Source organism: Parus major, chromosome 5 (assembly GCF_001522545.3).
Source record: "Parus major isolate Abel chromosome 5, Parus_major1.1, whole genome shotgun sequence".
Lineage (NCBI taxonomy): Eukaryota > Metazoa > Chordata > Aves > Passeriformes > Paridae > Parus > Parus major.
In genome coordinates, this window is record NC_031774.1 from 40,329,340 (window position 1) to 40,353,465 (window position 24,126).

The following is a 24,126-nucleotide window of genomic DNA, read 5'->3' on the forward strand; positions in this document are numbered from 1 at the left end:
GCAGCATGTTGGGGTTTGCTTTTTTTTCTAGTCTTCTCCAGAGGCGTGCCACCAGCACAGAAGACTAATGTAACCACACAGTGGGGTGTGTCCCTTGACAGGCCAGAACAGGGGTGTCTGAAAGGTTTGTTTCTTCTCTAGAACTACAGTTTTAACTCAAGATCCACAGACCATAATCACACCTTGCTCTTTCCTAGGTTTTTGTGTGCTTTCTAAGAAACAGATTCTTGGAGCTGGGGCCCTGAAAAAAATCAGTCAGGTAATGGGATCTCTGTTGCTGTAAACATGTTCCTACAAAATCTCATGTTCATCCCTGAGAGATGGGCTTTACTCACTCCACCTGTGCCCCAGCAAAACCTAGGCACGGCTCCTATGTGCAAACAAACACCACTGCACACTGGATGCCTGGGGACTGGTCCAGCTCAGCTCCAGTACAGGCTGGCAGACTAAGATAACTCAACAGCACCTGCTCAAGAAGTTCTGTGTTCAAAGCAGCAGGCAAAAGTGCAGCTTAAGACTCACTCTCTGATTTCAGGTGACATCTCCAGGTCTTCAGCACCTGCAGAAATAGGGGAAGAATTCTTCCTGCTTCATCCTCTGGCTGTGGGATTTCTATATCCCAGGAGTTTCACAGCAGGGTTCATCATCCAACACAGCAAGTACCTTGTTGCAGAGGATAAAAGCACATTACGCATGTTATATACATAGCACTAACTGCTGACTGCCCCTCCAGGGAATGCGGGATTTTCTCTGAGCAGAGTGGAGCTCAGCCTGCTCCCCCTGGCTTGGGCTCCATGCAACACTGTTTTTGGTGTTGCAGAAGGCCAGTAGGAAGCCCCTAGCATCCTTCACTGAGAGGAGTCACCTGCTCCCCCCAGGCAGGGGCCAGCAGTGGTGCCAGGCAACTGTGAAGCAGAATCCCGTGCTAGAGTAGCAGATAACCCTTGACAGATGTGCAGCCAGCACAAAGCAAAAGGAGCAAGAGAGAAGGAGGGGAAACAGCTGGAAACAGCAAGAGCTTGGAAGGGTTTATGATTTACACGCTTAATTAACAGCAACAAAAAGTTGTGATGGCTGGAAAGCTTTGCAAATACCCCTGCTATAATTAGCTGTTGGCTCTGGAGGTGGTTTGCCAAACCAGTTTTTCAGCTGGGATGATGCTGGGGGTTTTTTTCCCCCTTCTTCCATGCTTAATACTCCTGCTTAAAGTGGTATGCTGGACCATCAGCCAGCATCCAGCTCTGGTCAGGCTGACCATGCAATAAAACTCAAGGTCAGGGCTGGGGCACCAGCAATGCATTTGCTTACCAGCACTGCCCCTGAGGGTCTTCTTGTAGGAGGCTTCCTTCCCTGTAAGCAGAACTTCATATATCCCATGGGCTCCAGATAGTCTTTCTTACCTGTGACTTTTGCAGCCAGACAACTTCAAATGCAAATGTTAAGGGAAGGAAGCAAAGCCATCAAGGCCCCAACTGGGGCTGGGAACCCAAGACACAGCATCATCCCTCTCAACCAAAATAAATAGCAACACATGCTTCAGTCACAACTGAATGACATCAGCATGACACAGACATATATAAAGTGCTTTATTGCAGCATCAGATTAAAGAATTCTTCTCTGTGAAGTTCTGTAGGAATAAAAGACATTTTATATATATATTATATATATATATATAAAAACAATAAACTTAAGGAGAGGAAGCTTAGAGATTCATCACTTAAATAGCAGTGGGCTGGACAGAATCTTTGATGGGATATAAAAATAAACACTTGCTTAATGTCTGCTTTTCTCATGGTGCTCTGCAAAGCCTCACAGTGTGTAAGGTGCTTGTATGAGGAACAACAATGCTTGTTTCTCATGCTCCAGTTTGTGCCTGCATTGTCCAAACCACATAGGCAGCAAAGCAGAACAGCTGCTTGGCTTTCAACTAGCTTTTGTGGGGGCATCAGGGAACAAGGAAGTACCAATGCAAGAATTTTTTTTACTTGCCCTTGGACAGGAACTCCAGTTATTACAGAAATTACAAGTTTTTTTCTGGGAGTTAGACTGGTTGACATAGCCAGTGTACAGAAGAGGAGGGTAAAAATCCTGGGTAACACTTGTACTGTAAGAACACTTAGAGAGCAGCCAGCCTAACCAACAAATTGGCTGAGCTTTTGCAAGTCTTCTTCAAGAAAGACTGTAGAAGTCCTGCTGCCATGCATGAGTCCAAGACTGAACACTAGGCACATTCAACAGGAGGTTGCTTTAAAGAAGTCTGCATTGATGGTAAATAAACTCCACTGAGAGTCTGATGATGTTAATGATGGTGTATGGTATGGCAGTGGCCATATGCTCTGCTGAATGATTGCAGTTAACAAACTTATCCTTCCATGGCTTCAGATGCTCAATTTGTTTGTTTCCATGTCTCTTGCTGGCTCCTGGCTCCCAGAACCAAGCCACCAAATCACTGTCACTCCCTGTTGACCACTTCTGTATGACCTACCTCTTTGCCAGAATCTAGTGAGTGAATGACCATCTGGGCTAGAGAACAAGTAGTGATCACTTGTTCCAAGGTCTAGGTCTCCATCCATGCTTATTTGGTTCTCTTCCTTCTCACCATTTACAGAACACTGGTCATCTCAGACTGCATGTCTGTTGGGAAATGGATGATGTCTGCCTGTATTTTGACAGAACCCATATCCAGAGCCTAGGGATACAGGGGCATCATAATACTTGAGTAAGAATAATTCAGTGATAACTTCATTAATACTTTTGTTTTACCAGCTATGAAGTCTTAGGCATAGATGACCAAGGATGAAATATTCTATCATAACCAAGGCAAATGGATCAACATACACTCAACAGACAGAAAAAACACCCCCATAAAGACTCCCAAGAGCTCTCAGACTGAGGATATTCACTAAGGTTGGAGAAAGCTCCTGTAAGAAGGACAGAGAGCACAGGATGGTCAACTAACGACCTCTGCAACCAGTTATTTGGTTCAACAGTGCCCTGAAGAAGTACACAGAGTAGCTAGCAGCCTTGCATGAAACCTGTAGTGTAGAAATGACTCCATTCTTCTTCATGTGTGCTTGACTTTTATTTCCCCTGATGCATAAAATTTGTTAAATAAAAGCTATAAATTTTCTGCCAGTTCAGCAACTGAATGTCCGGGGACAAAGGTGCTCAGCCTAGTTTCTCTGCAGAAAAGCTTCCAAAATATCCTGGGAGACACTGCCATGGACCTGTGAAAAGCTGAATAAAACCCAGGCAGGATCAAAGCGCCAACAGAAAGCATCACAATCCCTGATCTGTGGATACCAGGCATTGACATTCTTAGCACATGTGTGTCTCCCTCCTCTGGAGCCACAGTTGGATGAGCCTGGCCTGGAAGCAAGGCTAAGGGGTCCATGGCCCACTTTACCTGGGCTGCCTCCACATAGGGACCTGGGCAGACACAGGATGGAGCAGCTGGGAACATGGGCAGACTCAGCATGGAGCAGGGCCTAGTTTGACTCAGTGCTTTTTGCTCCTCACCAGCAATGGCATGAGCAGTGGCCAAGGTGCCTCCTGCCCCTGGCAGGACTGTGAGTGGGAAACACAGGACTTTTTTTTGGGCTGTGTCACAAGTGCTCCTGAGACCCTCTGGGGACTGCCAAGAGGCTATGGTCTGGTAGAAGGCTAGTGCTGTGACTTGCACAGATGCTACCACCCTGTTACCTCAAGCACCAAGGCAGAGGGGCTGAAATGCACACAAGTGGTGTATCCCCATGCTGACCTCCTCTGAGGTCCACCTACGTGTAGCTTTGGCAGCCAGAACCCTCATGGCTAGACAGTCTTGCCAAGGAAGCCCAGGCAGCCAGTCCCCTCCTGCCCCACAGCCCCCCCCCAGACCCACAGACCCTGATAAGCCTTTCCCTGCTCCTTCCCAACCGTGCATGCACAAACCCAAGGATGGGGAAGGCCCTGCTCTGTATGCCTGGCTGGAACAGCCCTGCACTCTCTAGGAAGACCTACCCCGGGTTTCAGACATAAACCAGCATGTGCCAGGGCAGGTGTACAGACAAGAGTAGGCAGCCATGCCTGCGGCAGCTCTTCAGATGTGGTGTGAGGCCAGCAGGAGCTGAGCCCACTTCACCTTGTGCTCAGCTCTCAGGCTGCGCTGAAAGGTCATAGAGAACAAAAGCAGCCAGGAGCAGTCCCTTGTTCCCTTTATACCTCCCAGACCCTGCTGCTCTCCACATGCCAGGCCAGGAGCCCTAGACTGCAGGACTGCCCTGGGTGGCACGGCAGGGACTGCACCACAATAACCTCCAGCACCCTCAGAAATCAGAGTGGGGCTGAGACGCCCCTCTGAGGGGATGAGACAGATGGCACATCTTCCCCGTTTTTCCTGGCACCACTGAGGAGCCCGTGAGCAGGGTCAGGGCTGGCCAGGCTGTGCAGGGGTGCGAGCCAGTGGTGGTGGTGGTGGCATCTTTGAGAGCGGCTGTGGCTAGTACTCCTTGGCCTCCTGCAGCTGGGACAGGTACTCCTCCTCGGCGGGGTTGTCAGCACACCGTTGCCCATTGTTGGGGGGCCGGACGGCGTGATACCGGCTCCAGTCACCCTTGCAAAGGATCCAGGGCAGCATGTCCACCTTGTAGTGCAGCTCCGGAGAGAACTCGGTGCTGATGAGGTTGGGGACACCGGCGCCCTTGCCACGGGTGATGAGGCGGGTGTGCTCATCGTAGCAGCAGTGCTGGGCAGCCAGGGTGGTGCTGTCCAGGGAGAGCATGGAGCGCAGGCAGAAGCGTGCCGTCGGCTTGTAGATGTCCAGGCGCTCCTTGGGGCCGCTGGCATCCCGCCATCGGAAGCTCTTGCCCCGCTGCTCGTCCCGCAGGTTGACGGCACTGTAGACGGCCTCCAGCGGGTAGGAGCAGGGGCAGCTGGGCAGGTCCGTCAGTACCTTGCTTAGGTACTTGGTGAGGAAGTCGCTCTTGCAGTTCAGCCACTTCTCACAGCTGTCCACCTCTGCGGGGAGGGCACCAAAAGGGTGAGGGCATGCGCACTCTGCAACCCACTTTTTACCCAGCTGCCATTTGCCTGAAGCCATGCCAACACCACCAGCAGAACTTGCAACCACCCGGCAGGAGCATCCAGGCTCTTGGGAGGAGCTGGAGCCCAGGCTCCATCCCCAAGGCAGTGACAGAGGGAAGGGGTTTTGTGCTGAGGCCAGGCTGGCAACATTCCCTCACAGGAGAGGGCAAGTGGCAGGCTGGCCTCAGCCACAGAAGCCTAAAGCAGGACTGTGTTGTTCCAGGGCTGTGGGAGCAACTGGGTTTCCCAGCATGACCACTGAAGCCTGCACATGGTAGTGCTTTGGATGACTTAGGTCTGGACCCCTTGGCAGAGCCCTCCCCACCAGCCAGCTATGACCCTCCCAAGGTCTGTGACTGAAGCCCCCAGTGCAAAGCAGAGGCTGACCTGAGTTGAACAGCTCTGTAGTGTTGTCACTTTTGAAAGGTGTCTCCTCTGTGGGGAAGACCATTTCTCCCTCTGCTCCTTGAGACAGAAAAAAAACAAAACAAAGAGCCTGGTTGAACACTGGGAGGAATGGTGGTTTTATTCCTTCTGTATGTGCACCAGACACTGTCCATCTCCCAGCCCCTCTCCTGCCACTTCTTTGGTAACATGTGTTTGGAAGGAAGAGCCAGCAGCCAGACTGGCCCAACAGAAGCTGTTAGTTATGTAAATCCCAGTGGATAGAGCTGGCTCTCAATATGCCTCAGGAGAGGATTTCAAGCTCCCAGTGTGAGAGAGGTGCTAGAGGTCGCACACCAAATGTGTGTGATGCCAGCTCTACCACGCCTAGGCCCCATAACTCCCTGGGGAGACAAGTAGCCCAGTCATAGCTTCTTTGTGGAAACAAAGCCCCATGGTCATTAGCCCTGATCACATTAAACATAATTCTTAGAGCACAAGCAAGGCCCATCCTGTAGCAGTGGGGTCCAGTTCATATCCAAGTCAGACAGTACCCAAGGACTGGTAAGACCAGGGGCTCACCAGGGCAGTGTGTCAGATCACAGGTCCTCGACTCTGTTGCTGTGCAGGCATAGCCACAGGACCGGGTCCTCTTCTGGTTACCACTGCCACAGGTGATGCTGCAAGGGGACCATGGGCTCCATTCCTCCTCATCTTCATAGTCTGTGTACAGCAGGGAAGAGGCAGAGAGTGATGGATCCCAGTAAAGCTTCTGGCAGGAGGGGAGACAGCAGCCACCTGGCACCTCCCTCAGCTCTGCCCCCATCCCTGAACAGGGACAGTGCTGCCAGAGGAACATGGAGGTTCCCAGCCACACAATGCCAAGGGCCAGCCAACACCATCCTTACTGCCAACCCCAGGGAAGCGGCCCTGAGCAAGGGCTCTCATTCTCAGAGCTTTGCTCCCTTTCATACCAACCCAAACAGGTATCGTTGCCCACCCCCACACGGCCTAGCACACTGACCATGATGCTGAGCATCACGTACTAGCAAAGGTTAGCTGGTTTTGGGGTCAGGGTCAGGAAGCTGCAGGAAGGAGCTGCTGGGGTGCCCTGGCCCAGCTGCCCACTGGAATCTGCCATCTAGCTCTCTGCAGCTCTTCTCTTGGGGGACACCCAGGTCTGTAGAAAAGGCTTCTGGCACTGATATCACTACAGGGACCTGAGTCAACAGCAGCAGCACTTGTCATTAAACATTTACATTGTATGTCTCATCTGAGCATGCCTGCACTAGAGCCCATGCTCCAGTGCCATTACATGCAAGGACAATTCCCACCAGGACACTGGCATGTCTGACTGCTGGAAGCCCCAGCTGAGTGTGCTGGCCTTGCTCCTTGGCATGTTTGCTTATTTTTTAAGTAGGGGCTGAGCACCAGTGCGCTGTGACTCCTGGTACAGAGCTGTGGGCCAGGCAGGACAGGGGAGGGCACTGCTGGTCTTCAGGGCAGCTGCATGTGCCAAGAGAACTCACCATAATTATATTTTTCCTTAAAGATCCAGTTCTTTTGCCCAGGCCATCGCTGGTCCCAGTTACTGCCTACTCCACTAAGCATGGACTCCTCCTCCTCATATTCTGCTGTGTAATCTTCCTCTTCATCTTCATCCTCTTCTTCTTCCTCCCTGTCCCCTACATCCAGGTTGTCATCCTCTTCCTCCTCTTCCTCCTCCTCTTCATCTTCCTCCTCCTCCTCCTCCCCCTCAGCAGGGTCAGTGTATTCCCAGAAGAGGGGCCAGAACAGGTCCTTGTGAGACAACCACTCAGAGGATGTTAGAGACCAGTCATTACTTGTCTCCTTCAGCAAGTCCATCTCCATCTCAGCCTGAGGATCATCCACCACTTCAATGGTCACCTGGTGGGCAGATATGAGGCAAGGCAGTGAGCTGGGGCACAGCCCCTGGACAGACCTACCAGACCATGTGCTGGTTCCCAGCCCAAGAGGCCGGCAACACTCTGGGCTGCAGGACCATATGAAGAGCATAAACAGTCTCTCCTCATCCAGAGGGACTGAGCAGGGACAGAGAGGGAAGAACAGGGGAACTGGTGGTCACCCACAGGGGAAAATGCCACCCTCAGAAATTGAGGTCACCCATGTTAGGAGGGTTTACTCCTGCTCTGTGAAAAGGGGCTGGGAGGGACAGAGGAAATTCCTCGGTCAAGGAGCTTCTCCATGCCAGCTATGTGCAGCTGGCAGTCACCAAGAAAACAGATGACAGTGGCCACACAGACCCTGCTCATGAGATCTTTTCTCTTAAGGAACCAAATGAGGCTGGAGAGCATCCCTTTCACCACAGTGCTCACCCACATGCCCCCCGTGGCCTTCCCAGACCTACTCCCCACCTGGATGTTGGGGTTCTGCGCACTCAAGTCCACATTGGCCAGCCCTGGCAAGTTCTGCAGGTCCAGCATGAAGGGCAGGCTCTCCTCCTGGCCAGCACCACTGGGCTGGGGAAGTGCTGGGCTCCTGGCAGCCTGCTGAGCCACCCCTCTGCGCCTGTGCCGCCGCGGGCCAGCCTGCCCGCTCCGCCTCAGCCCCCGCGCCTTGCCCGATGGTGGCAGCTCCTCGTCCCCTGCTGAACGGGGGTTGGATGATGCTGAGACCTGGAGAGGGAAGAGTCAGAGAGAACATCTCATGAAGGTGGCAGCGCAGGGCAGGGAGCAAACTGCTGCCCAGTAAAGATGGGTCTGGTCTCCTGCCCCAGGCAGTTCCTCCACCCCATCTTACTGCAACATCAGGATAGCAATTAACATGTTAATCTAGCAAGTTAATAAAAGTGCCCTGTGCTGTGCCAGTGCTCAGTTCTGATGCATCTGAGCCTACAGGTCTGTTCAGACTGGTACTTCCCAACCCTATGACCACCCTCTCTGCACCCCTCTGCTGTCCCATTACCCATCTCACCTGGCTTTCCACTTCTAACTCTCCCTTTTTAGCTATTTCTCAGTCCCTGGAAATGGGTTAATATCAAGGGATGTTTTTGGTCACAGAGTTACCACAGGTCATGTTTGATAATTTTGTATATTTATTTAAGAAGTTTATAACCAGGACTTTATGACAAAGGGGAAAACCTCACTCAAATAAATTGTTCTGTGGTATTGGTATTAGGGCAGATGACTTCAAGCAACACAGGTTTAATAGCAATTTCTGATGGTGCCCAAAGGCTACCACAAAGATGGAAAGAAGCTGCTGGCAGATATAACCCAGCTACCTTTAGCTCTTTGGGAAAGGGAAGATGCCCAGCCAAACAAGTCAACAAAACTCATTTGCGAGTGCTGCCAATGGCTCTGAGTGCTGCTGCCACTCCAGGGGCACATGGCTCGCCCTCCAGCCCCAGGAGGAGGAGCAGGGGTAGCAGACAGGGAGCCTCGCCCGAGAGGCAGCACCAGTCATCCGGGGGGCCAGGGAGGTGGCCAGCAAATGCTGCCAAATGTCTGTGCTCGCAGCGAGTTCCCACGTTCCTGGTCCCGCACTCGGTGCACGCTGGCACGACAGAGCGTGACTCCAGGGGCCAGCAGGCTCCAGTGTGCCCGAGAAACCCGAGATGGGAACAACTGGCAAAGCCCCCCTCGGGGCACGGGCGTCCTTGGGAAGGTCTGCAGGGCCCCGCAGCTCAAGGCTGAGAGCAGAGGTGCCCGAACTCCCAGCACCTCCGCCAGTGTCTGCCTATTTCTGGCTGCCCAGCTGAAACCCCCTTTTGTTCCCAAGCTCTCACCCTTCGCGTCAGCCCAGTCGAGAGCCGTGGGATTAACCAAGAGCATGGAGTGCCCCCTCCCCACGGCGCCGGGCGGGGGGGGACGCAGAGAGGCATTTCTACCTGCAATTAGAGCCAGATGGTTTGGGGAAGGACTCCCCTCCCTTTCATCCTGATCACTGGAGCACTTCAAAGGCAGCTGGAGCCTAGCCAGACTCTCATGAGCGCACACAGCCCGTCCCCAGCCCTGTCCCTGTACATCAAAGCCCGCGATCCCTCCATCCCCGGGGGAGGGAAAAGAGCAGCAGGGACGCTGCTGGTCCCTTGGCTGCAGCCCAGAGCAGGCTGAACGCAGGGAAGGGCCGGTGACAGACTTCACCAGATGGGCCGGAGGAGAGAGGGCTGCAGAGAGGACAGAACCTGGGCTGCCCAGAGAGAGCGTTTGGGGCTTGCTCCTCTCCCTGGCCTGGAGGACTCCTGTGGCACCGCTGGTAGCAAACCTGAGCAGAAAGACACCCCTGCATACACCTTCCCCTCCCAGCTCCCTCTGTCCTCATCCAAACCACAACGGTTTTGGGAAGAATGTATGGGAATGATGCCTGGCTCTGTCTCAGCCTATTTCCCAGTGCCTTCGCCCTTTGCTAGGTCTCCTGTCATGTCCCAGGAGTCCCTGACAAGGAACAAGGAGCCCCGGTGGAACAAAAACAAAAAGGGAGGCTGAGCAGACAAACCTAGCCATGTCCCAGTGCTGGCTGCATGACACTGCCTGCTGGTGCTGGGTTTGCTGCCAGCTGCACATGCCCAACACAACCCCTGCACAAGAGACTGACATCAGCCCTGCAAGGCTGGTCTACCTGCCTAATTTGCAAAGAGCTTGTTGGGCTGGGTAAGCTCCTTTCACACACAACCCAAATGTAATACACATGGAAAGTGAGGTCTCTACAAGATCTGAGCTCACCTAAGGACACTAAGCAAGCAAGCCAGGAACAGACTCAAAGTCACCAAATTTACACTCAGTGCCTAATTTAGATTTTATGCCCAAACAAGTTCAAGAAATTCAGGGTACTGTTCCCACAGGAAAATGTAAAACTGCTCCAGGGGAATTGGCTGCAAGAGTGTTGCAGGGCAAACAGAACTCCCTCAGCTCCCAGATACTCTGGAGGCATAAGCACAACAGGGGTGGCAACCCTGGATGGCCAAGAGCCCTTCAGCAATGGTCACTACAATGTACCACCCAACGCTTCCCTCCTGTTGCCATCTGCATTGCTCTGAAGCTTTGCTGGGTTAAAATCTATCCCTGCATCAGATGACCCTCAGGCTCAGTGTCCTGCCCCAGACAATCAATCCATGGATTTAACAAGCTATTAGAAGGCCCAGTGCTCCCTCCAGGTCAGAGCATCCATGCATCAGATGTGTCTTCTCCAAGTCACCAAGGGTCCCCTGACAGCCACATAAGCAGCTGTCCTTGAGGTTTGCACTCCTGCACCCTCTCCTCCTCTGCTTCTCCAAGGAGCAGCGGGATTAAGCCATCAAGCCTGGAGCTAAGCCATTGAAGTGGGCTAAGGGAAGAGAAGACTTTGTTTGTCCAGAGGGAGCACTCCATTCCCCTGCTCTCTGTAGAGCACAGGAGAAAGTCTGCAAACCACGGGAGAGCTGGTCATCAGCAGCTCCCTTCTCCTTCCACCACTATGGAAGCAGACTGGTGCTGGGAAACCATCAATGTCTTGTGGCTGAGTTCCAGCCTTCTCCTGCGACCAGCCAGCACCAAGCAAAGGAAAAAGCTGAACAAGGAATTGCCACAGCTGCTCCTGTTTACACTTGGCACATCCTACCTGGCTGGGGATAAGGGTAACCAGGGCAGGAACCTGAGAGAAGCTCTGGGGCAGCACTCAGGAAAGAGCATGAACTTGCCATTTGTGAAGATCATGTTTTGACTATAAGGCTATAAGCAGGATCACACCTGCCTACCTACCAGCCCAGGAGCCCTTCCCAGATAGTCCAGGCTGTCCCATGTGTAGGACTGGCCACTAAAACATCTTGAGGCACTAGCTTAGAAGAGGTGTTTGGAAGGGGAAGTAACTCATTAGCAGTTCACCCCAGTGTCATGTCTACTTTGTACATAACATGGGCAACAAGGCATGTGGAAAAGGTGTGGGAAAAGGCACACATCATTTCTCTGGAGACTAAAGGCTGACATTTTTCTATTTCTAGTCCATACACCTCTATTAGGATTACTCAAAAATCTGGAGATGATGAAGACAGCAACCACAAAAACATTTCAAGGGATGGAAAGACTTTTCCAGTGAAAGACTTGTACAATTCAATTTGTTTGTCATGCTGAAAAAAGAAAGCAATGACTCAGTTTTCCAATTCTTTAAGGCAGTAATGCATCAGGCACCAGAGACTCTATAATCCAGAACAGAAACACATAATAGGAAGCAATGTGCCCAAGTGAAAGGCAAACAAATTTAACTGAGGAATAAGGTTTTTAATGCCATAGGTAATTAAGCACAGGAACAATTAACAAGGAAAGTGACAATTTCTCTTGTGGAGACTGTCAAACCCACATCACTGGGCTCAACATGTGAGTACTGCAACTGCACTAAGGAAGAAATTCAAGGCTCTAGTAATTTCTTCTGCTCTTAAAACTTGTGATTTTGCTAGAAATGTCTGTAAGGCTTTGAGCTAAATCTGGGTTAAGGAAGCAAATGACCGATGTTCACGTGCTGCAGCTCTTACCATTAGAGACATGACATCTCAAATCCTACAGCAGTTTAAAACCTGAAAACATCATCAGACTAGTTCCTGTGCTGTACTGCACTTCAGCAACCAGGGTCACTACACTGCCCCTTACACAGCCACAGGTACTTGTCCCTCCAGCACGTTCCTCAGCATCTCTGTAGGCACTGCAAGCTGCAGAGCACCAGCAGTGCTCTTTGTAACTACATACACTGCTGAGCAGAGCTGCCCCTCATCATGGGGTTAAACCAACCCAAGTACATTTGAGAGAACTCCCCTGGCAGTGAAGCACTGCTAGAGCTTGTGCATCAGCAGCCAGTGGAGCAAGCAAGTCACCGGCACAGGACAAGCTCAGAGGATGCAGCTTCTACCCACACCTATCCCAAGCCAATTATCGAGCACATAAACTCATTCAGCTTGAGCCAAAGAAACCTGTGCACACGGCAGTCAGATCAGAGGCAACATTCAGGCTGTGCTTTGGGCTTGTTAACACTGCAGTGAAGAAAATGACGTATTTGCTAAAGGCTGGTATCACACTGAGCTATAATTATAAGGAATGGGGGCTTTTGTTGCTTAATCATTACTGCTTGTGTTAGGTTTCCTTTGAACAGTTTTACCATGCTGTATTGAAACAAGAAACCACCAAAAGAACTATTGATCTTTTCCTGAATAGACCTTCCTTCTCTTTCCCCCAAGCTCTCTCCAACATTATTTTAAAATTTGTCTGTTGCAAACTTGCACACTTAAGAATTAGTCACGTACAATTTTTATTTTTTTAACTATAAAACTTTTCTTTTTAGATTTACCTAAATGAGCTGCAAGGATGTGGAGAAACTATTAAAAAAAAAAATCTTTGGACTGAAATTGGACAGGAACAACTCCAGAGCAGGATTTTATTATAAAGCTATGGAAGTAGAGAAGACTGGTTAGAAGGAAACCCAGGATGTCTGGGTTAGCTCTGGGGCTGCAGTTTGCAGAAAGGCTCATGCCAATTTTTGCTGGTGGGATGGGCAGAAAGGGAGGTTTTTCTAGTGTCAATAGGTAACACTGTTGTCTCTTTAAAATAAAGTAAGGTTGAACAGCAGGGTAATCACCAGGAACAAATGCAGTATGCCATGATGCCTCCCTCCCATACTACACACTTTCTCCTCTATGAGGCACTGCTCAAATAAAGGGCTTTTTTAGCCTAGCCAGCTGAAACCACTGCAGCCTCCTGAGGGCTGTAGTTTGATCCTCCTGTCTCATAACCCATCCACCAGTACATAACCTGTCTACTGGCAGTTTTTCAGCCAGATGGAAAATCCATGGGACACACATTAGGCAAAGTGACCTCTGCCACCCATCAGCTCATCACCCACTTAAGGGATTTCCCAGAGCCATGACAGAGCACAGCATCTTCCAGAGGTGTCAAGAGCTGGGTGGGTACCTAGGAGATAACAGGGAAGGTAAACATGCCGCTCAGTTCCTGTTACTGTCAGTGAGACCTTCGGAACCTCAATCCCAGCTATCAGATCCAACACATTTAGATTTACGGGCAGGTGGCTTAGCAGAAGCTATCACTCAGGATTTTGACATGTGAGCTCTGGAAGATCTCCCAGGGGTAATTTACAGAGGTTAACACCTCCAGTTGCCTCCCTCTTCTTGTGCCCTGGGTTACACTCCTGCCTGCAGAGGGGCTGTGGCACAGGTGAAGAGCAGAACAGAGACTTCCCAAATGCTGTACTATCTGGTCCACCTCAGGATCAACTTACACGGGTGCTGTGGGGGCAGTTATTGGCTTGCTTGTTTGTTTCTGTTGGTTTGTTCTTTTCTTTTAATAAAGACTCCCTTTAGGTTTTAGGAGAGTTCTACAAAGTGCTCATGGAACAGATGAGGCACTTGCTTATCGTGCATACATGGGCAGATCCTGTTTATGACAGACCAGCAGGAGCCAGCAGCAAACTGTGGGCTGTGCAGATAATTATTACACCCTCATGATTATAATTTTCATGCAGTTATCAAAATACTTTAGATCATATGGTATCACTTTCTTTTCTAACTAGTTCATTCCAACTGTCTTGGGTAGGGAGCTGCAGGAGGCAGCATCAAAGGCTTCCTCGTGTTTCACATTTATTTTCATGTCTCACAGTTGCAACAACTGTAATCTCAAAACTCTTTCCAAGGTCGGTGACTCAGTTGCCCCTGAGGCAGAGCCAGCCCTGGAGCAGAAGACACCACAGAACGGAGAAGCAGCAGCACACAGCACCATGAGGAGCAAGGACACAGCATAGTGGACTCTGTGTAAGACCAAAAATGAGGAGGTTGTCCAGACTACTGAGACTGCTCCTCAGCATGCATCCCACTGGCACATCCCAGCTCCTCTCAGCACAGTCAGCTCTCCTGTGGGTGTGCTCCTCGCTCCCCTGATCCCTTGTGACACAAGGAGGAAGAGCAGCAGCCTCGTGGCCTTTCCCCTCACCATGCCAAGCTGTTGCCCTCCTCATGCAGATCAGGGTTGTTCAACTGACAGGTGCTTCTCTACCATAAACATCTTCTCACTCTTTAACACTGACCAAATTTCTTTGTCTGCAAAACTCCCATTTTTCAGACGAAGAAAACATGTTCCTCAGGCAGCCTGTGGCAAGGCCAGGCACACATGTGGGTCTCCCACGTTGCACTTGGAGAAGATTCACCACAGCTCAGCTTCTTCTCCCCACCTGCCCTGAAGGGGGAACTGGTCTGCTTCCTACTCAGATGAACCATGTAGGCCTTGTAGTGGAGAAGCTGGAGCATATCCTTGGCACTGTGGATACATCCCAGCACAGCAGATGGGGCTGTGCTCGCACCAGAGACTGCCCAAGAGCTCAGTCCCAAGGGCCAATTCTTGATGGCTGGTGCTTGCTGCAAGGACAGCAGCCGGTGGCAAAGCACCCATTACTTGAAGACCCTGAGACTTCTGCTCAGTCATGGTGGGAGCAAGGCCCCCACAGAGGCTGCATGGAGAGGACCCCAGGAGAGATGAACAGACACACATCCACATCTTCTGGTGGTCTCTGACAAATGCTCCTGCTAGGACACATGGTTTCTGTTAACATAGTTGAGCAGTAACACACATAAACTCCCAGTGCATCAGAGGGAGTCACTGCTAACTCGTTCCAGCTCTAAACCTCATGTGCTTCAGTAACCATTAACTTGTTCCAGCTAATGATCTGCGTTTGCTAGTCTGCACACCCTAACTCCCACTGCTCCAGCTGCTGCTTCCTTGCCTGCCATAGCCCAGATGAAACTGCAAAAGGAAGAAAACCCCAAATACTGCAAAGCAGGTGTAGAAACTGACAGGACCAGATCAACACCAGCCTCCCCTGCTGGCTAGAAGAGGTGGGGGAGGGAATCACAGGTAGGATGGATTGCAGGGGGCACCTGCTCCCCTTGTCTCACGAAAGGTGCAAGCATTGGGGTAATTAATGCAGCCAACCAAACAAATGCAAATCCAACAGGGATCCCTTCAAAATGGGCACCTGAGCCAGACTTGGAGTATCTCCACGCCCTGCACAGGAAGGGATCCAGGCAGGGATGCTGCATCTTATCCTCCTGAACGGGCAAAGCTGGGATGACTCTCAGCCAGCAGTCCCTGCCCCAGGTGCTTGGGCACAGCTCCCCAGCCTGGGGTCAAGCTCAACTCCCCTCCCCAGCCAGCTTTGATTTTAAGGAGCCAGCAGCCTTAGCATGCAATAAAACCACAGTGTCTCCAGAGGGGAAGGTGTTGGGAACTGCATACCTGAAGACATCTGTACAACACCTTGTCTCGATGGAACTGCTCACGGTATGGCACAGTGCAGCTGGAACTCCTTGTGATTTTGGCTGCTATGGGAATGGCTGCAGGCTGAAGGGGAGGGCAGGGAGGACAGAAGGAGGGAGTGCCAAAGTGTTGAGGAAGAGAGGATGTCCCAGGGAAGCCAAGAGAAGTCAATTTTCCACATGGGGCACGTCCCACAGCACCTCCAGGCCTCCCAGCAAACACTGCCTCCTCAGCCAGCAGGTACCTGGGGGCTCAGCTGCTGGGAAAGAGCCAGGGCTGCCTTGCTCAGCCTTGGCTGGGGCTGCCAGGGCTGGGACGGAAGGTGGCTCACCTGAAGGGTACTCTACTCATGTGACAGCCTCCTGCTGAGCCCTGAGTGGTAGTGGCTCTCTTGGGACATGTCTTGGGACATGTTCTCACACCTGCCTTGCAGCCCAAGTCCTGAGTGGTAGATAAGAGCCTGAAAGACCAGGCCAACCACCAGCTCCTAATCCAAGATAAACCCACGTCTCACCACCTCCTCCCTGCATGCATAGATGTTTCCTGGCTGCCTGAAGCCAGGTCTCTACCTTGTGCCTGTCTTGTGGTGCCCAGGGGGACAGCAGAAGGCAGCAATTTACTGCATTTTGTTCCCTTTGAAGTTGTATCATTGCCCTGGAGACTAAACCAGCCTGAACCCCAAGATGCATTGGTGCCCTTCATGTCAAGGGCCACCCAGGACTCAGAAGCAGGTAGGTCACCATATTTTTGGTGTCTCCATCTTGTAAGTACTGAGGTGAGAGTACATCTCAAACAACTTCTCAGACAAGCTCCTGGAGTCCCTTCGTGGAAGGAACATGGAGAAACTGAATTGCTTGGAAGCAACACAGGCAGGCTGACTTTTAGGAAGCAACACAGGCAGGCTGACTTTTATAGCTGGCCACATAAAAGCATCAGGCTGCTCAATGAAGGTTCCTTGCAAAAACATTTCACCAAAACAAGCAAACAAACAAGCAAAGTAGTCCTTACACTGCACTTTTGCAAGCTTCTGTCTGAAACAAATCTGATTTAACAGTGAAATATGCTGCAATCTCTTCCTTGCTCCAGTATATTATATAAAATCTGAGCCTCTGGCTGACAACATTTGCTTTGAAGGAGCTGGACAGCACAGGTACACCTTGCTGGCCTGTCTGCAGCTCAGACTGTCCTCAGGCTTCCCTAAGGGAAGTATCAGGCTTCTTGTTTAGAGCATTATTTTGAGAGGAAGAATACTTACTGCTACTGTGGACCAATTTGCACTCCCTACCCCTAAGACACTGACAAGAGGAAAGCCGGAATTGCTCTCCATCTCGCTCCCTCTTCCACCCCACTGGGAAGGATCATGGCTGAAGTCAGGATGAGTCCTCCAGCTTGACTGTCTATGGGGAAAGGGTCTGCACGAGCTGGACAATTTTGGGAACCCAGAGAGTGCAGGGCAGTAGCCTGTGGGGCGATTTATGCCTAATCTCTTCCCCTTACATGTGCCTTTTACAGGAACCCCTTTGATTGTAACAATGGGAACGCAGCAGACCTATTTGTGCAGTGAAAATGGAAGAAGCCCCCTTGTTGGGCAGCTTCCCTACACCCGGCTCGCCTTTGTTTCTGCTGCTGTCTCAGCCCCAGGGCGGGCGGGTTTTCAACTGTGTTGACTAAGATAATTTGGCACTTCTCAAAAGAGAATTTGCTACAAAGGGCGAAGTACCTCCCTGCGCACAAAGAGCCCCTTTCAGAGCGGAAGGATGCTTCAGTGAACGTTTTGTACCCACAAATCCGACCTCCGCCAAGGACAAAGCCAGGGACAAGAACGCTTAATTGCTGAAGAAACGAAAAGGTAAAAAGCACATCCTCGGGCAAAATGACTCTGCTACTGACACAGCCCGCAGAGGCTGCGGGGATCCGGCTGTGCAGGCAGCCAGCACCGAGCCAGCTGTCCCCGCTCTGCCGCAGCTGGGCTCTCCCGAGAGGCCACAAGGTGCTCCCCACGGGGGACACCAGCTGGACATGCACAGCAGGGCGAGACGGCTCTGGGGAAACTGAGATGCTCTTCTTGGCCAGAGCCCTGGAGGAGTCAAGATGGATCAAGAGCTGCTGGGGAGGCATAGGTCTGTTCCAGCAGAGCTCTGTGCCACCCATCACCCCAGTGGTTTCCCCAAACCAACGTGTCTTGGCTACGTTAGGGATCCCAAATGACAGGGCTACCCCGACTTAGAGGCGCCTGACAAACTCCACTCAAGCCCAGGTGATATTTCTTTCCCTTTAACACTTTTTAAACCTAGTACAGGCGCACCACGTCACCTTGGAGCTCCTTCACTCGAGTGTCTGCTGGTATCTCCGGCCATGCTACACATTTAATTCTTAAATTATTTTTAATCAGGTGTAGACCTTCAGTTTTACAAGTAGTTTCCCATTGTTTTTCTCACTGCATAGTTTAACCAGTAAATAAGGAGTAGTGTTGTTACTTCTTTCCTTATTTCTCAGGGGCCAGGAGCCAGTCATATCAGGCGCTGCACAAACCCACTGATTTGCAGCCAACTCAGCCTTCATGTTATGCTTGATATTTCTTTTATTGCCTTTCATTATCTCTTATCGCAGATGCCAGATTTGCTTTGCTCACAGCCTCAGACCAGGGGAAATCCAACAGAAAGTTCCAGCCTGGATCTGCCCCCTGTCCCAGCCCGGCAGTGACACCCTGGGCGCTTTGGGGAGTTTGCTAACATTGCTCTTGGGCTTCTCTCTCAAGAATGGTTCCCTCCTGGAAAAGAGCACCCACCAAGCCCACCAGAGCTGCACTGGGGGGCCTGGACCCTCCATAAAATACTGTTTGCTCTGCCTCACCCCAGCAGCACCGGGATGCTCCTACACCTCCGTCACCATCCCCGCCGGCACGGTTATTCCTATGCACAACTATTGAAACTCTTGTGTCAGTTCACACAGATTTAATCACTCCTAATGTTAACTTAATCACTCCTGACTTCATAGTGTGTTAGTGCTGTGGCTGTTTTGTATTTACCAGAAGAGCACCGTAACTTATTGGCATCAGCTGGAAAGAATCCTAACTTCTATTAACAACCTTCAGGGCCAGTATTTTGAAATCTAGTGAGTTTATCAAAACATATTATTTTCATTTATACCTCTTGACTTCATAAATGAACAAACAAACCATTAAGTGATGTGATGAGTTCTACCTTGTCTCCAAAAGGGACACAAGCTTTTCCAAATATTAAGTTATCCAGATCTGAAGAGCCACTTAACCATCAGTGCTCCATCCTGCCACATTTCTGCCCACATCAAAGTACAATGCATCCAACCTGCAAAAGCACTCCTTAAACCCCTGCTGTACAGCTGTGTGCTGTTTCTGAACCCACCCGCCCTTCCCAAACATCACCAACAAACCTCCAAATGAGCAGGTGTCTTCTCTTGTTAATTCAATTCAAAGTTCCAAAAGAAAACTGCCTTTCAACGTTTTCATCCTGCCTTTTCAACCTCTAGTCAAACAGACTGAAGAAATAGCAAAATATTCTCAGTACATCTGTTGTTTATGCTGAGCACAGTATATGTGTCAAAAAAAAGCAAAGTTTTTCTGACCAGTGTCATTGCTGAGATAATGTAAATGCAAGTATTTGCTCCTTTGGTAATGACTGGAAATACTGGATCCTGATTGAGGTACAGGACTTTGGATACACCAATAAGGCTAACACCCAAAAACAAAGCATGTGTTCCCTCCATCCTTCCTACAATAATAAGACTTTCTGTCTCTAAAAATTTACTGAAAAACTTACTTGCTCTAATTTTTCTAAACTATTTTAGTATAGAAGTCTAAGACTCAGCACATATTACAAAAATTCCCATTCAATTCTAAACCAAGGAAAAATGTTTGCTTTAAACAAAGTTATTAAATTAAGTCCAAGTTATGTAATTGTTTAATGGTTTTGATTGTCTATCTGCTCTGCTTTGTCATTTCTATTTTTCTTCTCACAGCCCCCTTCATTCTACCCACATCTGTAGGGCATTACCCATAGTGTAACCAATACTCCAGCTGTGGCTGCCCTGCTGCCATAGAGACAGGACGTATCAGTGCTGCAACAGGAACCATCTGCGTGTATGACCCAAAATCACTCTGGATTTTTTTAACCACCATGCTGCTGTGCTTGTGCTCTCTGCTTTAGTTCAAACAGGGCATGACTACTCTAAATTGTCTCCTGCATCCACCAGAAACAGAGGATCTCATCCCAAAACACAGCTAGGAGACACATGCCAATACCTACTGCTTCCTCCCTGCCATGAGAACTGTGCCCCCAGAACTCTGAGGGATGCAGGGTGCAGCGGACTGCCAGAGGAATCCATTCTTCAACCTCCTCCTTGCTCCTAAGCTCCACTCTCAAACCTTTGCCTATACCCCTCCTGCATGTTTGTATTTCTGCAAGAAGCAAAGGTCCCGGGGACAGAGGCCGCGCTGTGTAAGTGCCGTGTGTGATCTTTGGCTGGCCGCACAACGCTCCCCATTCACAGCCATTCACAAACCGCGACTGACAGCAGCTCACATGCTCTCCCATGTATTTTAGATGTCAGATAAAAAGGAGCCTGAGACTGCGCTGCAGGGTCCCGTGGTGGGGGCATGCACAACTTCCTAACAGACAGCTTGTCCCTATCCTTGGTCCCTGCAACAGGGCTGCAATACCTTCCTGGATTTCAAGTGTAAATCCCTACTCCTGCAGCTGGAGCCCGAGGTCACTCTGCCTGACATTTGTCTGGCAACTGAAGCAGCATCTACATCTGTAGTTGAAGTTTTGCTAGCAAAGTACAGCACCAACATGGCATTACCAGCACTACAGCACATCATACCCCGCAGTTCTCTTTGCATCTGCTCTGTCCATGCTCCACTCAAAACCATCACCAGACTTGACTAATGGTACTTGGCTGGATGCAGCCTGTGCCCTCTCTTGTCCCTTAGCCAAGCATTCCATGTGGCAGATTCCCTCCTCACACTTGTGCCCTAGCCTTCATGCTGGAATGGAGTTCAGTGCATCCGACAGGAGCTGCCAGCACGACTCCTCCACAGATCAGACCTTGGTGTGGCATGAACTTACAATTCGGTACATTCCCATCACTTTGCACCTCCTCTCCCAATGTGACTGACACTGGAGATGAAATCTGCTGCTTTCCATCCTGCTGCATATCGCCAGCAAGGACGGAGCTGCTCTTACCCTGTCCTGCTCAAACTCCTCCGATCATCACTTTTCTCAGTCATTCCTTTCACCTACTTGCAGCAGCAGCATTCTTTGAAAGAGCACTTTCTAAACACAGCTCTGCTGCCTGAGTGACTTTTCCTCCAAGAAATAATTTCCAGATGGAAAACAGCTCGTTTCAACCATCCAATAGTCTTCCTTACTACCCGCTCTCCCGGTAGTTTCTTTCCCGTTCCATTCCTGTCATCCCCATCAGGCTCCACCAGTTGGCTTCCAGTCTGACCAGTGCCTCATTGCCTGCTGAAGTTTCCCCTTCCACAGTGCGCGCCCGGCAGCCAGCGCGGGCCTGGATCCGGCACTCCGAGGAGCGAGAGGCGCAGCCCGGGACATCCATCCCCTCCTCGCGGCCGGGGGGCTCCCAGGGCCGCCTGCCCCGGGGGCACTGCGGGGCGCAGGCTGCCGGCAGGAGAAGGGAGCATGGCCGCTCCGGAACCTGCCCCGGGGGCGTTTCGGCGGGGAGGGGAGGAGAGATGATGGCTCAAATCTATCGTGTCTTAGGTTTCTGCTAGAGGAGATTTGGTGTTCCTGGCAGGGCACCAACTGCTAATTCCACTGCACCCGGACCCCTCTCTCCCACCTGGGATGCTGGCTGCCGAAGGCAACAGATCTTCCCGGGCACCGGGTCACGGCGCTCGGCCCCGAACTCAAAGCCTAAAGCATTCCCTTTCCTTCATCCTCTGTGCGGTGCCAATACCTGAGGCTTCCCGAGAATCCCGCAGGCCAGGAAAGGGCTCTGCCCCTCAGCGAGCGAGGAAACAGCCGATAAGAGGGGGGGCCCTGCTTCTCCCCGCGGCCGCTTCTCTCCCCGGAGCTCTGGGCGGCCGGGCCGCAGGACACGTGTTGGATGCTGCTCCCGTCCGAGACGCACAGCTACCTCCGAGGAAGCCCCAGTGACCGCCCAGGTGGCCGGCTTTCCCGGCTCTCCCATGGCTTTCCTGGGCACGGGAGGGGGTGCAGAAGCTGAGGAAGAGCTCGCCCTAGCACCCTCCCGGCTCTCCGTATTTCCCCAAAGATCGCCCTACCTCCGCCAGCTTGGGGCTCCTCTCCTTCGGGGTATTGCTGCGCTGTTTCCCCCTCACGGGCAGCCCTCTCACCGCAGCCAAGAAAGTTGTCAGGAAGACGAATCCGAGGATGAGCACGACTTTCCCTCTAATCAGAGGCATCTCTCCCTTCCTCTCTCTCCACCTCGTACGTCCAGGGCGGGAGGTGTGGCAGCACGCCCGCCCTTAATGCTCCAAATCCTGTCCTCTGAGAGGAGCAGTAAAAACGTAAAAAAAATAAATTATATCTTGTCTATATATATTTAAGCCACCGGAGCCGGGAAGCGCGGTGCCCCGCGGGCAGGGGCCCGGGCCACTCCGCTCCCTCTGATCGCTCTTGCAGTTTGCCGAGCACCTTCCGCTGTCGCGGCTCCGCCGGTCGCCTGCCGGTACTGATGCTGAAGGGTAACTCTGAAAAGCTTCACAAATGTGTGCGGGGAGGGAGGGAGGGAGGGAGAGAGCTTCGGCTCCCCACCCCACTTCCTAATCCTTTCGGCAATCCGATTTCTTTTCCTCCTCTTCTCCTCCCCTCGCCGAGTCACTCCCCGGTGCTGCCGCGGTTCTACAGGCAACGCCGGGCACCGGAGTGCGGACGGGAGGCCGCTCGGCGGGGAGAGGCTCCTGCTCGCATGAAGCGCGGTCCGGCCCCTCCCGGGCGACCGCCGCGGCTGCCAGCCCCGGGCACGGCCCCGCCGCGCCCCTGCCCCGCTCTGAGGCTGCCGGCACCGCCAGACCTCCCCCCTCTCCCTCCGGGCGCTGCCCCCTCCGGGGCGCCACCGCCCGCTCCGCTCCTCCCCTCCCGGCAGCTGCATGGCCGGGCCGGCCGCCGCCCCCTCCAGCCGGCGGTGCCCGCGGGGCGCTGCCCCTGCGGCGGGCCCGGCCCGGCCCGGGGCTCTTTGTTCCGCGCCTCGGCGGCGCCGGCCCCGCGCAAGCCCCGCGGCTCCGGGCGCTTCCCGCCGGGGCAGCCCCGCCGGCGCAGTGCCCTCCCGGCGGGGCGGGGCGGCCGCGGGCCCCGGCGGCTCCGGCCCGGCCGCACGAGGCGGGGAGGGAGGATGGAGGCGCCCTGGATGGAGGGGCGGGAGTCGGGACGCGGCCGGGCAGGGGGCTCAGAGCCTCCCGCCGCGCCCCCGGGGAAAAGAGCTGGGAAAAGCCGCTCCTTTTCCCCTTTCTCCGAGCGCCAGCCCTGGGGCCGCTCTGAGGGAGGGGGGACGGCCCCCCCCGCTCCAGGCCGGCCCGCAACAGGCAGAAACGGGGCTCTGTGCTCCCTGGTGAAAGCCCCGGCTGTTCCCGAATTGCGGGAGAAAGTTTCTATATCTCAAAAAAGGTCTTCATTCCATGATCTGCTCTCTTCTACGCCGGCAGCATCTTACCCAGCCCTGAAAGCCTGCTGGAAACATGGAGATTACTGGGGGCGTATCTTTTCCAGGGTTTCCACAGGCGTTCATGAGCCTTTGAAGGAAATTAGGGAAAGGACTATAAGAAATTATTAGGGAAGGACACTGAAAGGAGGTTTTGCAGCCCAATGAGGAGAAGTGACAGTAGTGGCACAGTCCAAGAAAGTGAGACCTAGAAGGGAAAACCCAGCATTTCTACAGCAGCCTTAGCACAAAGCTGCAAATCACCTGGGCGCATTTGTGTACCCACAGCTAAAATCAGGACCTGCATCTCCTTTTCAAACACCGACATCTGGTTTATGCAGACTTAAGGCTGAGGTGAATGGACGAAATGTTTAAAACAAGACACAAACTGCAAGACAGATGTGAGGTCAAGAATCCCATGCGAGATGGATCAAGAAGCCCCTTCAAACATCTCATTAGCAGCACGGCAGCTGAGAGCAGCCTGACACTCTAACAGCACCCAAGGGTAGCAGCCTAGCTTTCAAGCACAGCAGCTTTTTGGGGCCAGCACCAAGCTGGAGCGGGCACTCATCGTGGGAGTGCTGCATGTCAGCAACAGCAGCTACAACTGCAGGCGTCTCTCTGCAACAGAAGTGGCTTTTCTAGACTGCACATCAAAGCTGCTGCTGTACGATGGAGCAGAGACTGCCAAAAACCAGCTAAGCATCCCTCTCACAAGGTTTCCTGGCTCTGGAGTACAAGGCTAGAGGGGAACAAT

The 24,126-nt window shown here is 52.1% G+C and overlaps 1 protein-coding gene across 1 annotated transcript; it reads right to left on the reverse strand.

Moving 5' to 3' along the window:
- Window positions 1-1,571: 1,571 nt before the first annotated feature.
- ISM2 (isthmin 2) lies at window positions 1,572-22,697 on the reverse strand. Its single transcript, XM_015630999.2, has 6 exons — window positions 21,994-22,697; window positions 7,842-8,102; window positions 6,975-7,353; window positions 6,028-6,168; window positions 5,449-5,526; window positions 1,572-4,995 (listed from the first exon to the last, which is right to left on the reverse strand). Exons 1-6 carry the CDS (start codon window positions 22,132-22,134, stop codon window positions 4,478-4,480), a joined length of 1,518 nt encoding a protein of 505 aa, XP_015486485.1. The 5' UTR covers window positions 22,135-22,697; the 3' UTR covers window positions 1,572-4,477.
- Between the last annotated feature and the right edge of the window lie 1,429 nt (window positions 22,698-24,126).

Excerpts from the sequence above, each read along its gene's own strand:
- ISM2 (XM_015630999.2), bottom strand. The coding sequence starts at position 22,134 with ATGCCTCTGATTAGAGGGAAAGTCGTGCTCATCCTCGGATTCGTCTTC. Across the intron at positions 5,527-6,027 it reads TGATCTGACACACTGCCCTG|GAGCAGAGGGAGAAATGGTC; the intron begins GTGAGCCCCTGG and ends TTCTGTCTCAAG. Across the intron at positions 4,996-5,448 it reads TACAGAGCTGTTCAACTCAG|AGGTGGACAGCTGTGAGAAG; the intron begins GTCAGCCTCTGC and ends CCCTCCCCGCAG.